The following is a 17,608-nucleotide window of genomic DNA, read 5'->3' on the forward strand; positions in this document are numbered from 1 at the left end:
AACATTGGAAATTGTACCATGTATTCGTGATTGCCTGTGTACTCAGTTGCTTCAGTGTGTCTAACTCTTTGCAACCCCATGGACTGTAGCCCACCAGGCTCCTCTGTCCATGGGAATTTCCTAGCAAGAATACTGGAGTGGGTTGCCATGCCTTCCTCCAGGGGATCTTTCCTACCCAGGGATCAAACTTGTGTCTCCTGCATTGGCAGCCAGATTCTTTACTGCTGAGCCACCAAGGAAGCACCATACTCATGATTAAGAACCAACAATTGGTCTATAAAGTCACTTGTAACTCTTACATTCTGTAATTCTATAAGGCTCTTAGTATAACATTTTACTACCATCTTCACCGTCAAATTCATTAGAACTCTATTACGTAAATAAGTTGCAACAACTTCAGAGCTCATGAAAAATTTGTAATTTTCTTTTACATAATCATACTTTAGCTGGTCCCTCATAGATTATATCTGTTTGCCCAGTGGCACTTAAACTGAAATTAAGGGATGTTTTCTTCCTTCTTTCTCAGAAATGCTTAAGAAACAACTATTGTTCCTTTGGAACTTCCTCCAAAAAGGGTGGTAACTTCTATTCTCCCCTTCAGTGATGTAAGATTTCACATGTCTGGCCCACTTTCAGCCAAGAAGAAATCTGTAGGAGCTCAGATTACATTTCTTTTTTAAACTTTTTATTTTATATTAGAGTATATCCAATTAACAATGTTGTGATAGTTTCAGGTGGACAGCAAAGTAACTCAGAATACATATAAATGTATCCATTCTCCCTTATCTGACTCTTAATATTGACCAAAAGCCCACAGGCAAGTGGCTTAACTGAGGCCAGTCCAAAGTCATTTGGTCATTCAGAAATGCCTCCCCAATTTTAGTAATGATGGTGGATTTTGAGGCTCTGTTTACCTGGCTCTGAAGATGACGGACTTCTAAGGATGAAGATTAAAAATTTCATGATAGTTTTTGTTTCTGTTCTGGGAGTGTTATATGGTTTAAACATTCACTGAAATATGTTTCTTCTTAGAAATAAATTTTTCTTGCCCAATATGTGCTTTTATTGCAACATGAAAAAAAAAAAAAAATGCCTCCCCAGTGTAGCTGGGCTCACCAGGAATTGACTGGTGGAGGAGTCAAGCCAGAATATTATCCACTAACCTGGAAAATAATGTCAAGATAGATATAATCCCTATGATAGAAGAGATGAGAATGAAATAAATCTTGGAAAGGCAAGTAGAATTTTGCCAGGTAGTGAGAAGGAGAAAGATGTTTTGGATGGAGATGGACAAGAATGGGCAGTGCAGGAAACAGCAAGACTGTCCCCGGGGCAGTGCTGGGCTTCTGAAGCATTCAGCACATGCTTTTGGTGGCAGAAAATTATGGATGGATCAATAGAGGTTTGTGGGGGCCAGGTCAGATCTGCACCAGGCTCTGCTATGGCTGCAGTCCTGGGTTGGCCTTGGATGACCCTAGGCTTGCCTGGGGTTCAAGGCCAATCCACCCAGGACAGACTCACAGGTGTACCAGGTATTCAGCCAGAACTGGGCTGCACTGAACCCCAAGCCCACTTCCTTGAGACATACTACAAGAAACCTGTGAGACCAGCTGCACTCATTACGAGTTCTGGGAACTGATATACAGTAACTAGAGACTGCAGTCGTGTTGAATTGAGGCAAAGGAAGATACTGTTTACCTGAGAGATGAGGTGAGGGTTTATAATAATCATGGCTGCCATTTCAGAGAGCACTTTATAAATAAAGAATCCATACCACGACCCTATAACCAGGTTCTGCTCATTTTTCTTATTTAATGGAGGTGGGAACTGTAACACAAGGAGTTTGAGTCATGTACCGAGGAGCACTCACTTAAAGAGCAGTGGAAAGCTGGGGTTCAAACCCAGGCAGTCTGGTGTTAAAACTGAGGCAGGCTCTTAACTCGACCTGTATCCTACAAATGGTCAGATGTCAAAAAACATTCTGGGAGATTGGAAAGAAAGACAAGAGAGGGGGAAAAAAAGAAAAGTAAATTAATTTATTGACTATATAGATAGCCAGGATCACCATATAGCCAAGAAACAGAAAGCTAGGAACTAAATAAATAAAGCTTTGGATGGTTGTCAGTTCTCATTCTTCTGCCACCTTTTATACAGGTGGCCTCCCCGCTTCTCTCACCATTTTCCTTCCCATTTCTCCTTTTTCTCAGTTTATTCTGCTTTTCTGCAAAGAAAACCAAAGACAAGTATTTGCACAAAATATTTACAAAGAAAAAAAAGGAGAGAGACAAAGATAGAGGCCAAGTCTCCATCTTTTGTGGCTGTTAATTTATATTTGTTTTTCAACTCCTTCATAAAGGCTGTAACCTGAGCTCTTAAGGGAAATGCTGATGCAGATCTAGACTTTGAGGGTGTTTTACCTTGGTTATAGACCCTCAGTAAGTAACTTCTCAGGTAGTAGGAAAACCCATTGTATAGAAAGTAACACCTCTTACTGTACGGAAGTTGTAATACTATGGCTGAGCTACTCAGCAAAAAGGAACCTTCCCCCCGTGTATGTTTGGGGTAGAAGTAAAGTCCTGTCCTCCATTTTGTTCTTCTCAGTCCTACTGATGGGAGAAGGCAATGGCACCCCAGTCTAGGACTGTTGCCTGGAAAATCCCATGGATGGAGGAGCCTGGTAGGCTGCAGTCCATGGGGTCGCACAGAGTTGGACACGACTGAAGCGACTTAGCAGCAGCAGTAGCAGCAGTCTTACTGATTGGGTGTTATTACAGAGAGAGGAAAGGAATACCCTGACAGAGAATTTCAGGGAACCAAAGCAAGCATAATATGATGAGATCCCCTCATCTTAAACTTATAGCCACGTTTATTATTTTTCTCTAATTTTATTTTTGGCTCCACTGGGTTTCATTGCTGCATGAGGGCTTTATTCTAGCTGCAGAGCGTGTGCGTCTCATTGCAATGGCTTCTCTCGTTGCAGAGCAAGAGCTCTAGGGCACGAGGGCTTCAGTAGTTGTTGCGCACAGGCTTAGCTGCCCCACGACATGTGGAATCTTCCTAGACCAGAGATCAAACCCGTGTCCCTTGCATTGGCAGGTGGATTCTTAACCACTGGACCACCAGGGAAGTCCTATAGCTGCCTTTAGATCTCTACTACAGGCAGGGCATGAGGACCTCCAGCAGCCTTGGGTACCTGTTTTACTCCTGCCTTTCTTCCTGTTGACAGCTGAGGACATATAAAATGTCTTCAGCCCTTTCTGTCAGTAAAGCATGGAAGACAAGAGCCTGCCCTATGTGGCCTCTTCATTCTTCCCCTTTCTCTGCTCTGGTAGAAGGCTGTTCTTTTCCTCAAAGCCCACCAGAAATGCCCCAGCAAGTGTGAGGCCTGGTCCTTGCTCATAGGCACCTCTCTCCTGCACCAATACGTTTCTGCAAGGCTGAGAGCTCATTTCACCTGTAGACCAGGAGCAAAGCTGCAGCTCAGCTGTCAAAGCTGGGTTTGCATGTCAGCAGTAAGTGGAGCTTAGCTTCTTCTGATCAACTGCTTTTCTCCACTTAAAAAAAAAAAAAAAAAGTGCAGCCCATATAGCATTTGCTACTGCTTAGGATGGGTGCATACTCTGTTACCTGAGGCATCTTCAGCTATTCTTGAGAATGTTTTTGATGTTGTTGTCAGGGCTGTCCCTGCAGTTTCCCAGAGGTGAAACTCCTAGAAGCTATTTACCAGGAAGAACAGGTGGAAGTCCACAAAGACCCAGCACTGACAGGTCAGATATTTAGCTTCAAGGCTTGAATCTGGTGTCCTGCCCTGTGGCAACAGGAAGAAACCGGTCCTTGGTGCCCTGCTTAGGTTCTGAGCCAGCTGAATGTGAGCAGGTGAGAAAATTCAGTCCTTCTTTTCTTCAGGGATTAATTCATTCCCAGGGTTGTAAATATTATATTTCATCCTTTTGCCTTACAGAACTGTGAGACTTGGAGGCGATCTGGGCCACTTGCCCAGCATGACTTTATGATGCATACAACCCAGTGCAGAACTAAGCATGTGTCTTTACAGGCATTTAAAGCACACAGCTTTTTTTTTTTTTTTCTTCTTCTTCTAGTTTTGCTATTCTTTACTCGTAGTTGTAGATAAGGAATTAAATTAACAAAGTGAATGATTTGATTTGCCTCTTAAAGTAACATTAGTAAAGTCTCATCTTATTCTCTTCCTTGAGATGGATACTTTTCATTTTTATAAAATGAAATCCACCCTGTCCCCCAGCCCATCTGCATTCACTTGCGGTTCTCGCTGCTCTCCATTTTTGAAAGCTCCTTCTAAAATTACATGAAAGCAACCCCATTTTGACAAAATTAGAACTGGTAGGAAAGGCTTACCACGAGGCTGCGGAGAGAAGCTCAGCAAGACGTTTGTATTTTATTTCAACCTCTCTGGGTTCAACCTACAATTCAGTTGATTTTATAATTACTTCCCTAGGGCAGGTCTAAGTCTCTGACCTGGAGAAATAACAAATCCCAAAGTAGTCTCCTGGTTCAAAGATAGTGCAAATGAAGACTGTTTTGATCTACGTGTTTTAATCTTTGCAGAGCTTCTTACAGAAAAATCCTTTGGACTTTATATAATTCTAAAGTAATGGGTATAGTATTAGTTTCAACCCTCCATCAATAGGTTTCCTCTTACTTTTTCATCCCACCTCCCTACCCCACTCAATATCATTGTCAGGTCCTACTGATTTTTTTTTTTTAATAAGCTTAATCTTTTTTAGAGAAGTTTTATGTTCACAGCAAAATTGAACAGAAAGTACAGATATTTTCCATACCCTCTACTCCCATATATGCATGTTGCTGTTGTTTAGTCGCTAAGTTGTGTCCAACTTATTCAGTCCTGAATATTCATTGAAAGGATTGATGCTGAGGCTGAAACTCCAATGCTTTGGCCACCTGATGTGAAGAACTGACTCCTTGGAAAAAACCCTGATGCTGGGAAAGATTGAAGGCAGGAGGAGAAGGGGACGACAGAGGATGAGATGGTTGAATGGCATCACTGACTTGATGGACATGAGTTTGAGCAAGCTCTGGGAGTTGGTGATGGACAGGGAAGGCTGGCATGCTGCAGTCCTTGGGGTCACAAAGAGTCAGACACGACTGAGCAACTGAACTATGTCTGACTCTCTTTTGACCCCATGGACTGTAATCTGCCAGGTTCCCCTGTCCATAGGATTTCCCAGGCAAGAATACTGGAGCAGGTTGCCATTTCCTTCTTCAGGGAGTCTTCCTGACCCAGGGGTCAAACCTGTGTCTCCTACATTGGTAGGTGGATTCTTTACCACTGAGCCACCAGAGAAGCCCCACATAGGCATAGTCTCCCCGTTATCAACATCCTCCACCAGGATGGTGCATTTATTATAATTGATAAACCTAAATTGACACATCTTTATCATCCAACGTTCACAATTTACATCAGGGTTCTTTTTTTTTTTTTTTGGCTATGCCATGCATCTTGCAGGATCTTAGTTCCTGCAGTGGAAGCAGAGTCCTAACCACTGAACCACCAGGGAATTCCCTAGGGTTCACTCTTCGTGTGGTGTATTCAGTGGGTTTGGACAAGTGTATAATGACACGTATCCCTCATTATGGTATCATACAGGGTATACTCTAAAAATCCTCTGGACATAGTATTAGTTCCAACCATTCATCAGTATGCTTCCTCTTTCCTTTTCAGTCCCTCCTCCCACCTACCCCCATATTGTTAGTCACTAGGTCCTAATGATTTTTTAAAAATTGTATTCATTTATGGTTGTGCTGAGTCTTCATTGCTCCACACTGGCTTTCTCTAGTTGCCGAGAGGGGGCTACTCTCTCGTTGCAGTGCGCAGGCTTCTCGTTACAGTGGCTTCTCTTGCTGTGGAGTGTGGGCTAGGGCATGAGGGCTTTGGTGGTTGTGGCTCACGGGCTCAGTATTTGTAGGACATGGGCTTAGTTGCCTTGCTGCATGTGGGATCTTCCTGGACCAGGGATCGAACCCATTTCCCCTGCATTGGCCCACCAGGGAAGTTCCAAGGTCTTGATGATTTTTAACAACAAAGTATTTCTTCAATCTGTCTCCTCAATATGTATTGTTGAGTCCTGGTGTAGGCTATCTTTTCTTCTCTAGATCAGTGCCTGGCTTGTATTACAAACTTCATAAATTGGGATCAGTGAAAGACCAAATAGAATGCGGACAACAGTTCTCTAACCAGGGGGTGAAAAATCTCTCTAGATTTGTCCTCCATCTTGTTGCTAAAGTTATCTAACAAAAATGCAAATCTTACTTTATAATACTTTTCAGTTTAAAAAAAAGTTTTACGTGGCTCTCAGGCCAGACACCAGCTGCTTCCCCGGCGCATCACCCACTGTGCCTCACTCATGCCCCTATTTCAGAACCTCCCCCCCAACCACAGGGACCACCTTATAACCCCTCCTTGCTGCACAGACCCCCACTCTCTTCGAGCCCCACACTTCCTCCTTAGAAATATTTCCCCTACTTCCTGGAAACAGAGGATTCTTTGTTGCTCTGGGGGTTTTGTAATGACATAATCTGTTTCAGAGTTTGTGTGCCCAGGCTCCCTTATCTTCCTCTCCGTTAAGCCTGCGTCTACCTCAGATGTTCTATCAGGATTTAGTAATAGATCCAAAGTAGGGAGCTAGAAGGGAGTTTCAGGCTGGGTTTCTTTGGCCTGAAGCTAGAAAACTTATCTATGCTAAACAGAAAAGTGAAACCAAGAAGTAGCCACCCTGCACATGCTATCAATTACTCCTTCCCTTCCCCATCCCTGAGGCTCAGATGGTAAAGAATCTGCCTGCAATGCGGTGGACCTGGGTTCGATCCTTGGGTCAGGAAGATCGCCTGGAGAAGGGATAGACTACCCACTCCAGTATTCTTGGGCCTCCCTGTAAGCGGAAAGCCAGAGCATGGTGTTCTGCTTGTTACCCTCAGCTATGCAATTCTGGAGACTAGCCCCTCCAGGTCCAAGTCTGGCCCCCAAGTTTCTCCTCCCATGCCCTGTCACCAGATGATATCACATACTAGGTGCCAGGTACAATACAGCCCCGGGGAAGGTAGAAGGCTGAGCAAATTAGGTATACCCAGGCTGTATGGAGAACATACAGCCATGGACATAGCACAGGGCGCATCCCCAAAGAAGTCAAGTGAAAGTGAAGTCACTCAGTCATGGTCAGTTCTTTGCGATCCCATGGACTGTAGCCTACCAGGCTCCTCTGTCTATGGAATTTTCCAGGCAAGAGTACTGGAGTGGGTTGCCATTTCTTTCTCCAGACTATCTTCCCCACCCAGGGATCGAATTCAGGTTTCCGGCATTTCAGGCAGACGCTTTACTGTCAGAGTCACCAGGGAAGCCCCTAAATAAGGCTACAGTTTTATTTACCCTAGAGCTGTTTTGTCTATGACAGATCCCTCCTAGATGGTACTCAATGAAGTTCAACAACAGAAACTCCAAGGACCTCTCCTGGCAGCAACAATACCCCCGAGGGGATGTGTTACTGAAACCCACTCTATAAAATGGCCCCGGGAACAACTTTATGAGATCCAGAATAACTCCCAAAGCTACTCGTGTTCCCTACTAGAAAACATCACTGCTATAAGATTGGCAAGCATGAGCCAGCATGCTGAAAATTTGGCAGGAAGAAAGCTCAGAAATAGTGCTTGGCCAGACATTGTATAACTCCTCTGGAAAGTTCAGACTAACATCAAGTTAATTTGTCAGAAGGGGAGTCGTTTGCTAAAACTCTGACTACCACCCTTTGAAAGCTGATGGTTTAACAGCCACCCCTCTGCCCTCAGAGGTCTGGACAGAGGCCTGGCTCGAGTTTATACCTGGCACATAGCAGTCCTTAGAGGTCATTCTGAAGCGGATGAGAGGTAGCTGTGGGTCTGAGGCTAACTCAAGCGAGTTCTGAGAGCAGGCTTGTATTCAGTTCAGCTAACATTGGTAGACGGAGAAGGCAATGGCACCCCACTCCAGTACTTTTGCCTAGAAAATCCCATGGACAGAGGAGTCTGGTGGGCTACAGTCCATGGGGTCACTAAGAGTCAGACACGACTGAGCGACTTTACTTTCACTTTTCACTTTCATGCATTGGAGAAGGAAATGGCAACCCACTCCAGTGTTCTTGCCTGGAGAATCCCAGGGATGGGGGAGCCTGGTGGGCCGCCGTCTGTGGGGTCACACAGAGTTGGACACAACTGAAGCGACTTAGCAGCAACATTGGTAGAACACCTGCTGATTGCTGCTGATCAGCACCAGCTGATTCTCAGCTAGCCAGAGAAACACTGTGTGTGCTCTTGAGAAGCTCACAGGGAGTGGAGACTGATGTAGTCAGGGCAGTGGCAGCGGTGATGCCCATGGAACGAAGGGACCATAGAGGCAGGATTGGAAGAGGCGTTCTTGATATCACTCTGAGCTTTGAGAGGTGTGTCTGTGAGGGTCTGGCAACAAGGAGAGTAAGAGTACTAAGCACAAAAGGTGGGAGTGGGGGTGGACTGTTAAGTCAAAAGCTACAGAGACAGTTGGGCAGGGTGGAGGCTAGGGTGAGGCAATTTTATGGTGCAAAATGTAAGGCAGCACTCATTCTCAGGGCCATGAAGGTGCAGGGTCAGCACCCAAGAATGAGTGTCTCCTTAAGTTTTGAACCCTGGGTCCCTGATTGCATCACCCTGGTCCCAGCCTGGTATTTGAATATAGTCACCATGGGCATTCTGTGCCATCCTAAGGAGCTAGGATTTTATCTTTCAATCCTGGAAGACTTTGAAGCATTTAAGTCAGGGGATGGACCTAGCAAGACTGGCATTTTACAAATATCACCCCAGCCACTGTCAGGGGTGGAGCTTGACTAGAGACAGAGGCTGATGAAGAGTCTATTTCAGTAGACCAAGCAAGAAATAAGGATGACCGCAACAAGAAGTCAGATGGAAGAAGTGTAGTCTTACAATATTTAAGAGGTAAAACTTAGGAAGCCTGAATGACATGTAGTAAATGAGGAAGCAGGAAGGCTATAGGATGGCGTCTGGGTTTCTAGGGCAGCTCCCGGGCAGCAGAAATGGAGATATTAAGAGATATTAAGTAGCACAGGATAGAGGAGGAGGAGCTGGCACAGGGCTGGAATGAAGAAGGGGAAGGGCTGGGGGAACTGTGGATTTGGTCTCAGGGATATTTGAGGTTAAGATGCCTGGGGGGCAACCAGGTGGGGATGTCCAGCAAGGAGTTGGACGAATGGATACATTACGAGAGAAATGAGAGCAGGAATGTAATTCAGCATGTGTTTTGTAGATTAAGCCATATGGATTTCCCAGGGAGGAACCATAGACTGAGATGGTCAAGGGGTCTGAGGGCTGAACCCAGGGGAACTGGAGGCCACCACCAAACTTATTTAAAGTGCAAGAAAGACTCACACTAATGGCACTGAGAAGATGGTCAGAGGAAGAAGGCGAAAAAAAGAGAAAAGGTATCCATCTGTCTTGGACTGACCAGCCACATCAGTTTCCAGAGAACTGGGAACCTGGGCAGCATGCCTGGGCTGTAGTGGCTGTCACTGCTGCCCCTTTCTCAGATGTGAGGAGAGAAGCCAGACTGACAACTGGTGAGTAACTGGGAATGAGATGAGAGGGTCAGGGAATGTAGGCCAGCGAGTGGTTCCCAGCTAAGGCAATGTCTAGATACGGCATCTCGGGACCGCCCTAGAGATTCTCATTCATTTGCTCGAATGTAGAGCTGTAAATGCTGCCTAAGTGAGCTCAGGAAGCCCCTGGTGTTGAATCTGCGTTCAAACAACTTGAAAAGAGGGAAGAGGGTGCTTCCCTAAGATGGAAATGCAGGATCAAGGAAGAGGAGGGTTTTGGTGGGAGAGGAGCAGAGCTGACTGAAGAGAAGTGAAATGTTTGCAAGTGCTGCTGAGAATCCAGGAGAGGACAGAGACTGTGAAATTGTGGTGGCCGCAGTTGGTTCTGGGGGTTCTCTCCATTTCTCTCGGTAGCTGGAGTCAGAAGCAGAGAAAGTGGACTGTGGGATGATCCCTCGGTGCATTTTGTCAGGAAGGAGGAGCAGGAGGAGGGGACAGGGCATAAGGCTGGACAGCATGGGTGTTACTGACCAAGTGGCTCAGGTCATAGACAGTGGGCCCGGGCAGGTGACAAAGGATGTGAGCGCCCTGACGGACACCCTGAAGACCAGGGGAACATGGCGGTGCTCAGGAGAGCGGGTCTAGCAGGAAGACAGTGGGTGAACTTCAGCGCAAATCCCGGGTACCATCTGGATGGAAGTCTGGGGTGGAAAAATCCTCTGCATGAACAGGCCTCGCATGGGCCCATCTGTGGAGTGTAAAATTGCCTTCTCACCTGAAAAACGTCATGTGATGGTGTTCGGCATTTTCTGCTTCAGATGGCATGGAATATCCAGAAGTAGTGCCCTCCTCCACTGTAAGTCAAGATCAAAAAGTTCTCAGTGGGGAAAAAAGAAAAAACAGCAGTAGAATAAAGCTGTAAACTCAAAGCAATGGCAAAGGAAAGAGGAAAAAACCTGCAGCAGAGACAAGCTTTGAGGTTGTGTGATCTATGAAAATTTATAGAAATGTTACCTTAAAAAAAAAATCCCAAGGTGCTTTGACTTGCCAACCACTGGAATGAAGTCCAAATTCACTCCGAGGCTGTTACTTTTAATTATCATTCTCTTTGTGTCATTTCCTAAAATAATAACGGGCATTCTAGAGATGATTTTGTCAAGATGGCTTAATTAGGTGTCAGATGAGTAACTGTGCCCACAGGCCCCATTACAGCTGGCTTCCTTATGCAGATTTGACTGACTGTTCTGAACCCGACGGAAGACACAGACATCACTGGAGCAGCTTGGGCTGGAAGGCACAGCTGGGCCATCCCCATGGAGATCAGACTCCAGGTCTTCCTCCGGCCCCACCTTTTTTTTCTTTTTCTTTTGGAGACGAAAGCACAGCACACGTGAGCCCGGGTCTGTCTTAGATGGTTTCCACATCACTGTCTTTCACCCTTAAAGTGCACACGAGTCGCCTGGTGGACTTGGCAATGACTCTGACTTGGTGTGGGTGGAGCCTGTTTCTAACAAGCACCAGGCGATGCCTGCGCGGATGCTCCCTGGTCCATGCTTTGAGTAGTTGTTGAAAAGGCTCTACACCACTCTGTGTAACCTCCTGTAACTTTTGTTGCTTTCCTCACTTTGGGCACCTATTTCTGCCCATTGACTCCTCTCCTTAACAATCCTGAGTCCTCCTGCTACCCCTTAGCTACCTCTATACCCCACTCTGCTCCAGGACTTCCCACGTCAATGCTTTTTTTTTTTTTAATTTATTTTTGGCTGCGCTGGGTCTTCATTGCTGCCCGAAGGCTCTCTCTAGTTGTGGTGAGCAGGGCCTACCTCTAGTTGCGATGCATGGTGCCTTCTTCTGTTGAGGGGCATGGGCTCTAGAGCACGCAGGCTTCAGTAGTTCTGCTGTGTGGGCTTTGCTGCCCTGCAGCATGTGGAATCTTCCTGGACCAGGGGTCCCACATTGCAGGGTGAATTCTCAACCACTGGACCACCAGGGAAGACCCTGGGCCTCTCTTACAAAAATCTTTTCTTTGTAGCTCATTCTGGAAAGAACTGCTCTCCGTCAACGGCTTCCTTAGGTAAGACAAGCTGAGATTTTTATTTAAAAAAAGAGGAAAGAGTTAACCAGAAATCACAGGGAGCCCCCGAAGGGAACAACTTTCTGCATTGTGTTTGTCTCAAGGGCCATTGTACCTATAGCCCTGGAATGTCTCAGCTGGACAGGACCTTATCTTCTCCAACCACCACTCACCTGTCAAGTATTTGAATCTCAGAACCATAGGTTTTGCTGACACTGGGCAGGATGCTCACTGCCCATCCTGGACCAGCATGTCAGAAAGGCCTTCCTGATATTGAGCTGAAATCTGTCTACCTAGCGCTGACCCCCACCTGGCTTAGTCCTGGGCCTTGGGTCCCTAAAGAGCAGCCTTGTAACTTTAGCAGGCAGCTGTCCTGTCACCTCAAAGTCATTTCTTCTTGAGGCAGAACATCCTCAGGTCATCCTGTGATGCCTCTGCTGCAAATAGTAACAAGAACTGTCAACAACCTCATTACAGTCTTTACGTAACTTCCATTGAACTGACTGCCAACCACATCCTTAAAGTCATTTTCACACCTACTGTGGCTTAGCTACATCTCTTCTTGGTTGATAGTTCAGTCGCTAAGTCGTGTCCGACTCTTTGCAACCCAATGGACTGTAGCCCGCCAGGCTTCTCTGTCAATGGGATTCCCCAGGCAAGAATACTGGAGTGGGTTGCTGTTTCCTTCTCCAGGGGATCTTCACGACCCAGGGATCAAACCCATGTCTCCTGCATCACAAGCAGATTCTTTACTGCTGAGCTACCAGGGCAGCCCACATCTCTCCCTTAGTTGGTAATAATTGTACTAACTAGATTTAAGCTTTATGAGAGTTACTATAATATGATGGTTAAGAACCACCTGCTCTGGAACCGTACTGCCTGGCTATGAAGCACTGTACAAAGAACCATCTACATGTTACCTGTTACCATCACAACCATCATCACATCACTGTGCTGAGCACTTTCCCTGTATTAACTGTTCTTAATCCTCATGACAACTTCATGAGGGAGGGGCCACAGTGTCCCAGTTTCACTAGTGAGGAAATAGAACTTCAGATTGTTTTGTACCTAGGATTAAGAGTTGTAATCTAAATCTAGGTGGTGTCCTTTGGTTTGGGTTTTTATTTTTCAGACACATGCAGGACTCACACATCTGTTCTTGTCCATAAATTTCATCCTGTCATCAGTGCTTTACCCCCCACTTTATACTTTCTTTTGGATTCCTGGTTCTGTTATCCCAAGCATATCTGCCTTCCAGCTTCATGCTCTCTGTCATCGTTTGAGAAAAACCTCCTGTATCTTCATCTAGATTAGCCACAGATCAGAGGCTCTTTGATGACTCCCTGCAGATTCTGCTCACTGAAGCCCGGATGCTTCATCCCTCCAAGCTCCCTGAGCCACAGTCCATGTGACCCAATTTGAGAAGCCAGTGGTTTATATTTGAATGCAACTGCATTTGGTTCCTGGGGAGCGTGCTTCCTCTTTCCTTTTATGTCTCCATTCTAGAATTCTTCCCAGGACAGAGAACTGCTCCCACATTTGTAGCATGTGAGGTTATCCTTGTGGGCAGGGACAGGTGCAAAGACAAGTAGAACTCCGGGTATGTAGGGCACTCTGTTGCAGAGAAGATAATGACCACCTCTTGCAGGTAGTGAGACTGGAGCGGCTGGCCCTGTGTTTCAAGGCTGCCTGCCTCGCTCCACTAGTACAAACACAGAACTGTGTTCAAACTAAGCCAAAGGAGGCTGAGCAGCTATAATGGAACCAACATTTCTGTGTCAGGGGAGCTTGGGGCAGCAGATTCAGGATGAGGGAGACAGGCGTGTGCCTTGAAGCTTAGATGGTATATTTGTGTGGGGTGATTTGTGAGAAGGTGAAGCACTGATGGAGATCAGAGGGGCTAAATCCCCCACATAAAGCCATTTCTTGTCACAGCCACTGGGTCACCTGACCTGAAAGACTGGACTGGTTTCTCCCCTCTCCTTCACAGGTTCTGTTCTCTGACCTAGGCTGTTAACATAATTTGGCTCTCTGTGTTTAGTGACTATGTTTTCCATGGTGCAAGGACATCAGCCCACCTGTCCCTGCTGATCTTTTTGGGTTCCTGTGAACCATGACTGTGGAAGCCTTGTGACTCTTGGGGGAGAGCAGAAGGCCAGGGTTTTCCTGTGAGCCTGGGCTTCCTGGTCCCCCTTTGTAGTTGGAGCTTCTGAAGCAGCAAAACAAACATGCAGGAAAATTCTTCTGCCCCAATGTGTTCACCTTTTGAAATCCTCAAGCAAACCCCAAACACTGTATCTCTGTGTGGTCAGGTAGAAGGGCTGTCCCTCTCATGCCAGAGTAGTTATGTGCCAAAGTCCAGTGGATGCAGGAGGGTTTGGGAAGGTAGTCTTGACCTTCCTTTCAAGACCACCTTCCCAAACCCTCCTGGATCAATGTCCTCTGACCCTGGAAATGCACCTGCTCCTGGGCAGTAGGTCCCCCACCATGGGGCTGAAACGTACGGGGCAGGCAAAGGAGCCCCAGCCAAAGAAATGGACTCAATTCACTGGCCTTACTGAATTGAGTCCTTGGTATGACCATGAATGGCTATTTAAAAGGGCTGATTTTGACTCATCACAATCAGAAAAACACAGTAGTTAACACAGACTCAAACCTTGACTGCTTAGGCTTCAATTCTCACCAGCTCTGTGATGCTGAACAATGTATTTTACCTCTGCGGGCCTTATGTGTAAAGTGGAGGTAATAACTGGACCTACCTCATTGGTTGTGAAGATTTAATGAGGTAATATGTGTGAAGTCCATAGAACAGTTCCTGGAATTTAGTTAAGAGCTTAGTAAGTATTAGCTATTATTATGACCACCATCCGGAGAAGGCAATGGCACCCCACTCCAGTACTCTTGCCTAGGAAATCCCATGGACGGAGGAGCCTGGTACGCTACAGTCCATGGGGTCGTGAAGAGTCGGACATGACTGAGCGACTTCACTTTCAGTTTTCATTTTCATGCACTGGAGAAGGAAATGACAACCCACTCCAGTATTCTTGCCTGGAGAATCCCAGGGATGGGAGCCTGGTGGGCTGCCATCTATGGGGTCACACAGAGTCCGACATGACTGGCGTGACTTAGTAGCAGCAGCAGCATGACCACCACCATCATCATCATTGTCACCATTTACTGTGTGTTTAATATGTACCAGACACTGAGCTAAGCATATATACATACCTTAGCTCATTGAATTACCCTTTGAAATAGGCGTTATGCTTCAGTTAAGCCTCATTTGGAAAAAATGGGCATTTGGAGAGGTCAGGTAACCTGCACAAAGTTAAACAGGTAAGTCATTGGTGGAGTCAATGTTTCTAGCAAGTTTCCCTAACTCCAAAGTCTATGCTGTTATTACCCTTGGCTACGGTCCCTAATAGCAACTATATTACTATTCCACCATTTTTTATAGCAAAGAAAGCTGGGATTTAAATCCAGGACTTTCTGACTCTAAAATCCATTCTGACATCTATTGAGTTTTCCCAGCAAGTGAACAGGATGCTCCTGAAGCCGGTAATAATAATTGGTGATGATGACTTCTGATATATCCTGTGACCAAGAGGACAGTTTGCTTAATCAGCTGTCATGGGGGCAATTTACACTTTCTCAGATACATTATTTTCCTGCAGTTTCTCTGTGCTGTTGACTCGCTCAGATTAAGGCTAGCTTCTGTGTCCTTTCACATACTAGCTGTCCACGCTGCAAGAATATGGAGGAGTCAAAGCAGTCTGGAAGGAGGCCTGGTGTATTGCGCAAGGCCTTTACGACGCTGCTACAGGAATCTGCCAGGAGACACTCAGGCTGCGTTTCTTGACTAAACACCTCAGGTTATGGGACTGCAACATTCCAAAGGTGCATTTTAGCGTCAGAGGGCAGCTTGTTTTGTGACAAGTAGTGGGATAGGCAGAAAATACTCACCAGGCTATATAGATCAGAGATTCTTAACCAGGCATGTATCACTGGACTTTGGAAGTTTTAGGAACATTGTGTGTGTGTGTGTGTGTGTGTGTGTGTGTGTGTGCATTTTCTTGCAGAGAGAGCCCATAACTTTTAGAATATTCTCAAAGGAGCCCATGATTCAGAGACACTTAAAAAACCATTGTTTCAGACTAAAAAATCACTAAGAGAGAAAGTTTCAAAAAAGAGAAATCTTTTTTAATGAAAATGTCAGTGCTCTTTGGAGGAAGTAGTGTACTTTTCCTGTAGTATTAATAACTTAAAGACCATAATGAATAATTGTTCTGTTCTCTGTATTTCTGGAGTGTGTATGTGTGACAGACAGAGAGAGCACTGACTATATGCCAGGTGCTGGCCAAGAGGCACAAACCCCTTCATAGCATTCCCTCAGTTAAACGCCACAGTGCCAGGGACTTCCCTGCCAGCTCTGCTGAGGGCGTGGGTTTGATCCCTGACTGGGAAACTGAGATCCTGCAATCTGCATGGTTCAGACAAAAACAAACAAAAAGAAGAACAAAAAAATCACAGTATCTGTATTTGGTAGATAACACTATTAGCTCCAATTTTCTAAGTGGGAAAATTGAATTTTACAGAGGCAAAGAAATTTATGAAGGTCAGTTGGTAAGTCTGTCTAAATCCTAAGACATCTTACATAGATTCATAAGTCAGTGTATAGGACAAATCATAGAAAATAATTTTTGAATAACATAATTTTTTTTTACTCTTTATTTTTCAAAGGAGAAAAAATTATTAGAGAAAATTTCTTCCCACCTACCCTCCCCCCGCAAATTTTTCTAGAATGTCTATGCCAGATTTTCTTTTCTGTTTTCTCAAAATGGTTTTTAATTGTTATTATAAACAGGAGTTCCTTGTGCTGAGGACTGTCTGGAGGGATTCTGGTTTTCATTGTGCACTTATGTCACTGGGTTGTGTGAGATAAGCTAGAAAGGGGACCTGCCAAAAAGGAGAGAGCTAAAAAATGAATAAACATGAAGACCCAGTGACTCCTGCAGTGACCATCTGTTTATCTTCTCAGAGTCAGGCACTAGGGCCACCAGGAAGCAAAAAGAGTTATTTCAGATAATGGGAAGTTAAAAGCATGGAATTAAAATTCACCCCAGGTGAATTTTCTCAGTCAGGTACTGAGAAGAGCGTCCAGATGTTACGCAGAACATCATTTCAGTAGTCAGCATTCAGCCAGGAGCTCATGAGGACTAATTTACCTTCTGCTCTGTTTCTTAAGACTTTTGCCCCAAAAATTGTCAGAGCCAGGAGCCCATAGGATATGTATAACATAACTGTCTTGCCTTCACCCCAAATATGGACAACAAGAGTCCATTCCTGTGACAGATTTAATGCCTTGTGACAGAGATCTGCAATGTTAGAGAATCTTGTTTCCAGTAATCAGATATACATCATCTTCTTGCAAGATTGAGGAGCGGTAGTTGCCAGAGTGACACTCGCGTGACCACTCTTGTCCTTCACAGGTGATGGTAGTCCTATGCCTTTGTCAAGTTAGCCAGTTCCAACTTACCTTTCAGGATCAGCCTTGGGACACGTCTTTGGAAAACCTCTCCTGACCTCGCTGGCTGCACTAGCTGCTGCCGCTTCCTGCTCCATCAGGGTCCTCTGAACACCATACTCACTGCATCTGTCATACTCTCCTGTGAGTTTTTATTTTATCGTCCATCTCTTTCACCAGATTCTAAGTCCCATGAGGTCAGTTGTGGTTTTGTTTTAGTTTAATTAATTCATTAATTTGGCTGCCTTGGGTCTTAGTTGAAGCACTCGAGATGTTCATTGGGTCACGCGAGATCTTCTGTGGCTCTCAGACTCTGGCTGTGGCATGTGGGTTCAGTGGTTTCAGCGTGCAGACTTAGTTGCTCCGCAGCATCTGGGATCTTAGTTCCCTAACCAGGGATCG

The 17,608-nt window shown here is 45.4% G+C and overlaps 1 protein-coding gene across 4 annotated transcripts in view; it reads left to right on the forward strand.

Moving 5' to 3' along the window:
* GALM (galactose mutarotase) overlaps nucleotides 1–17,608 on the forward strand; it is a 54,657-nt gene that overhangs the window by 25,156 nt on the left and 11,893 nt on the right. Inside the window, exons 5-6 of one of the 4 annotated variants that reach the window (XM_027555046.1) lie at nucleotides 10,841–11,011; nucleotides 11,644–11,685. The exons of 1 other annotated variant lie outside the window; for it this stretch is intronic. In XM_027555046.1, coding sequence (XP_027410847.1) covers nucleotides 10,841–11,011; nucleotides 11,644–11,685 — 213 coding nt within the window. The remainder of the gene's footprint in view (nucleotides 1–10,840; nucleotides 11,012–11,643; nucleotides 11,686–17,608) is intronic. 2 more of the 4 variants (XM_027555047.1, XM_027555048.1) reach the window with 2 other exon arrangements.

This window comes from Bos indicus x Bos taurus, chromosome 11 (genome assembly GCF_003369695.1).
Source record: "Bos indicus x Bos taurus breed Angus x Brahman F1 hybrid chromosome 11, Bos_hybrid_MaternalHap_v2.0, whole genome shotgun sequence".
Lineage (NCBI taxonomy): Eukaryota > Metazoa > Chordata > Mammalia > Artiodactyla > Bovidae > Bos > Bos indicus x Bos taurus.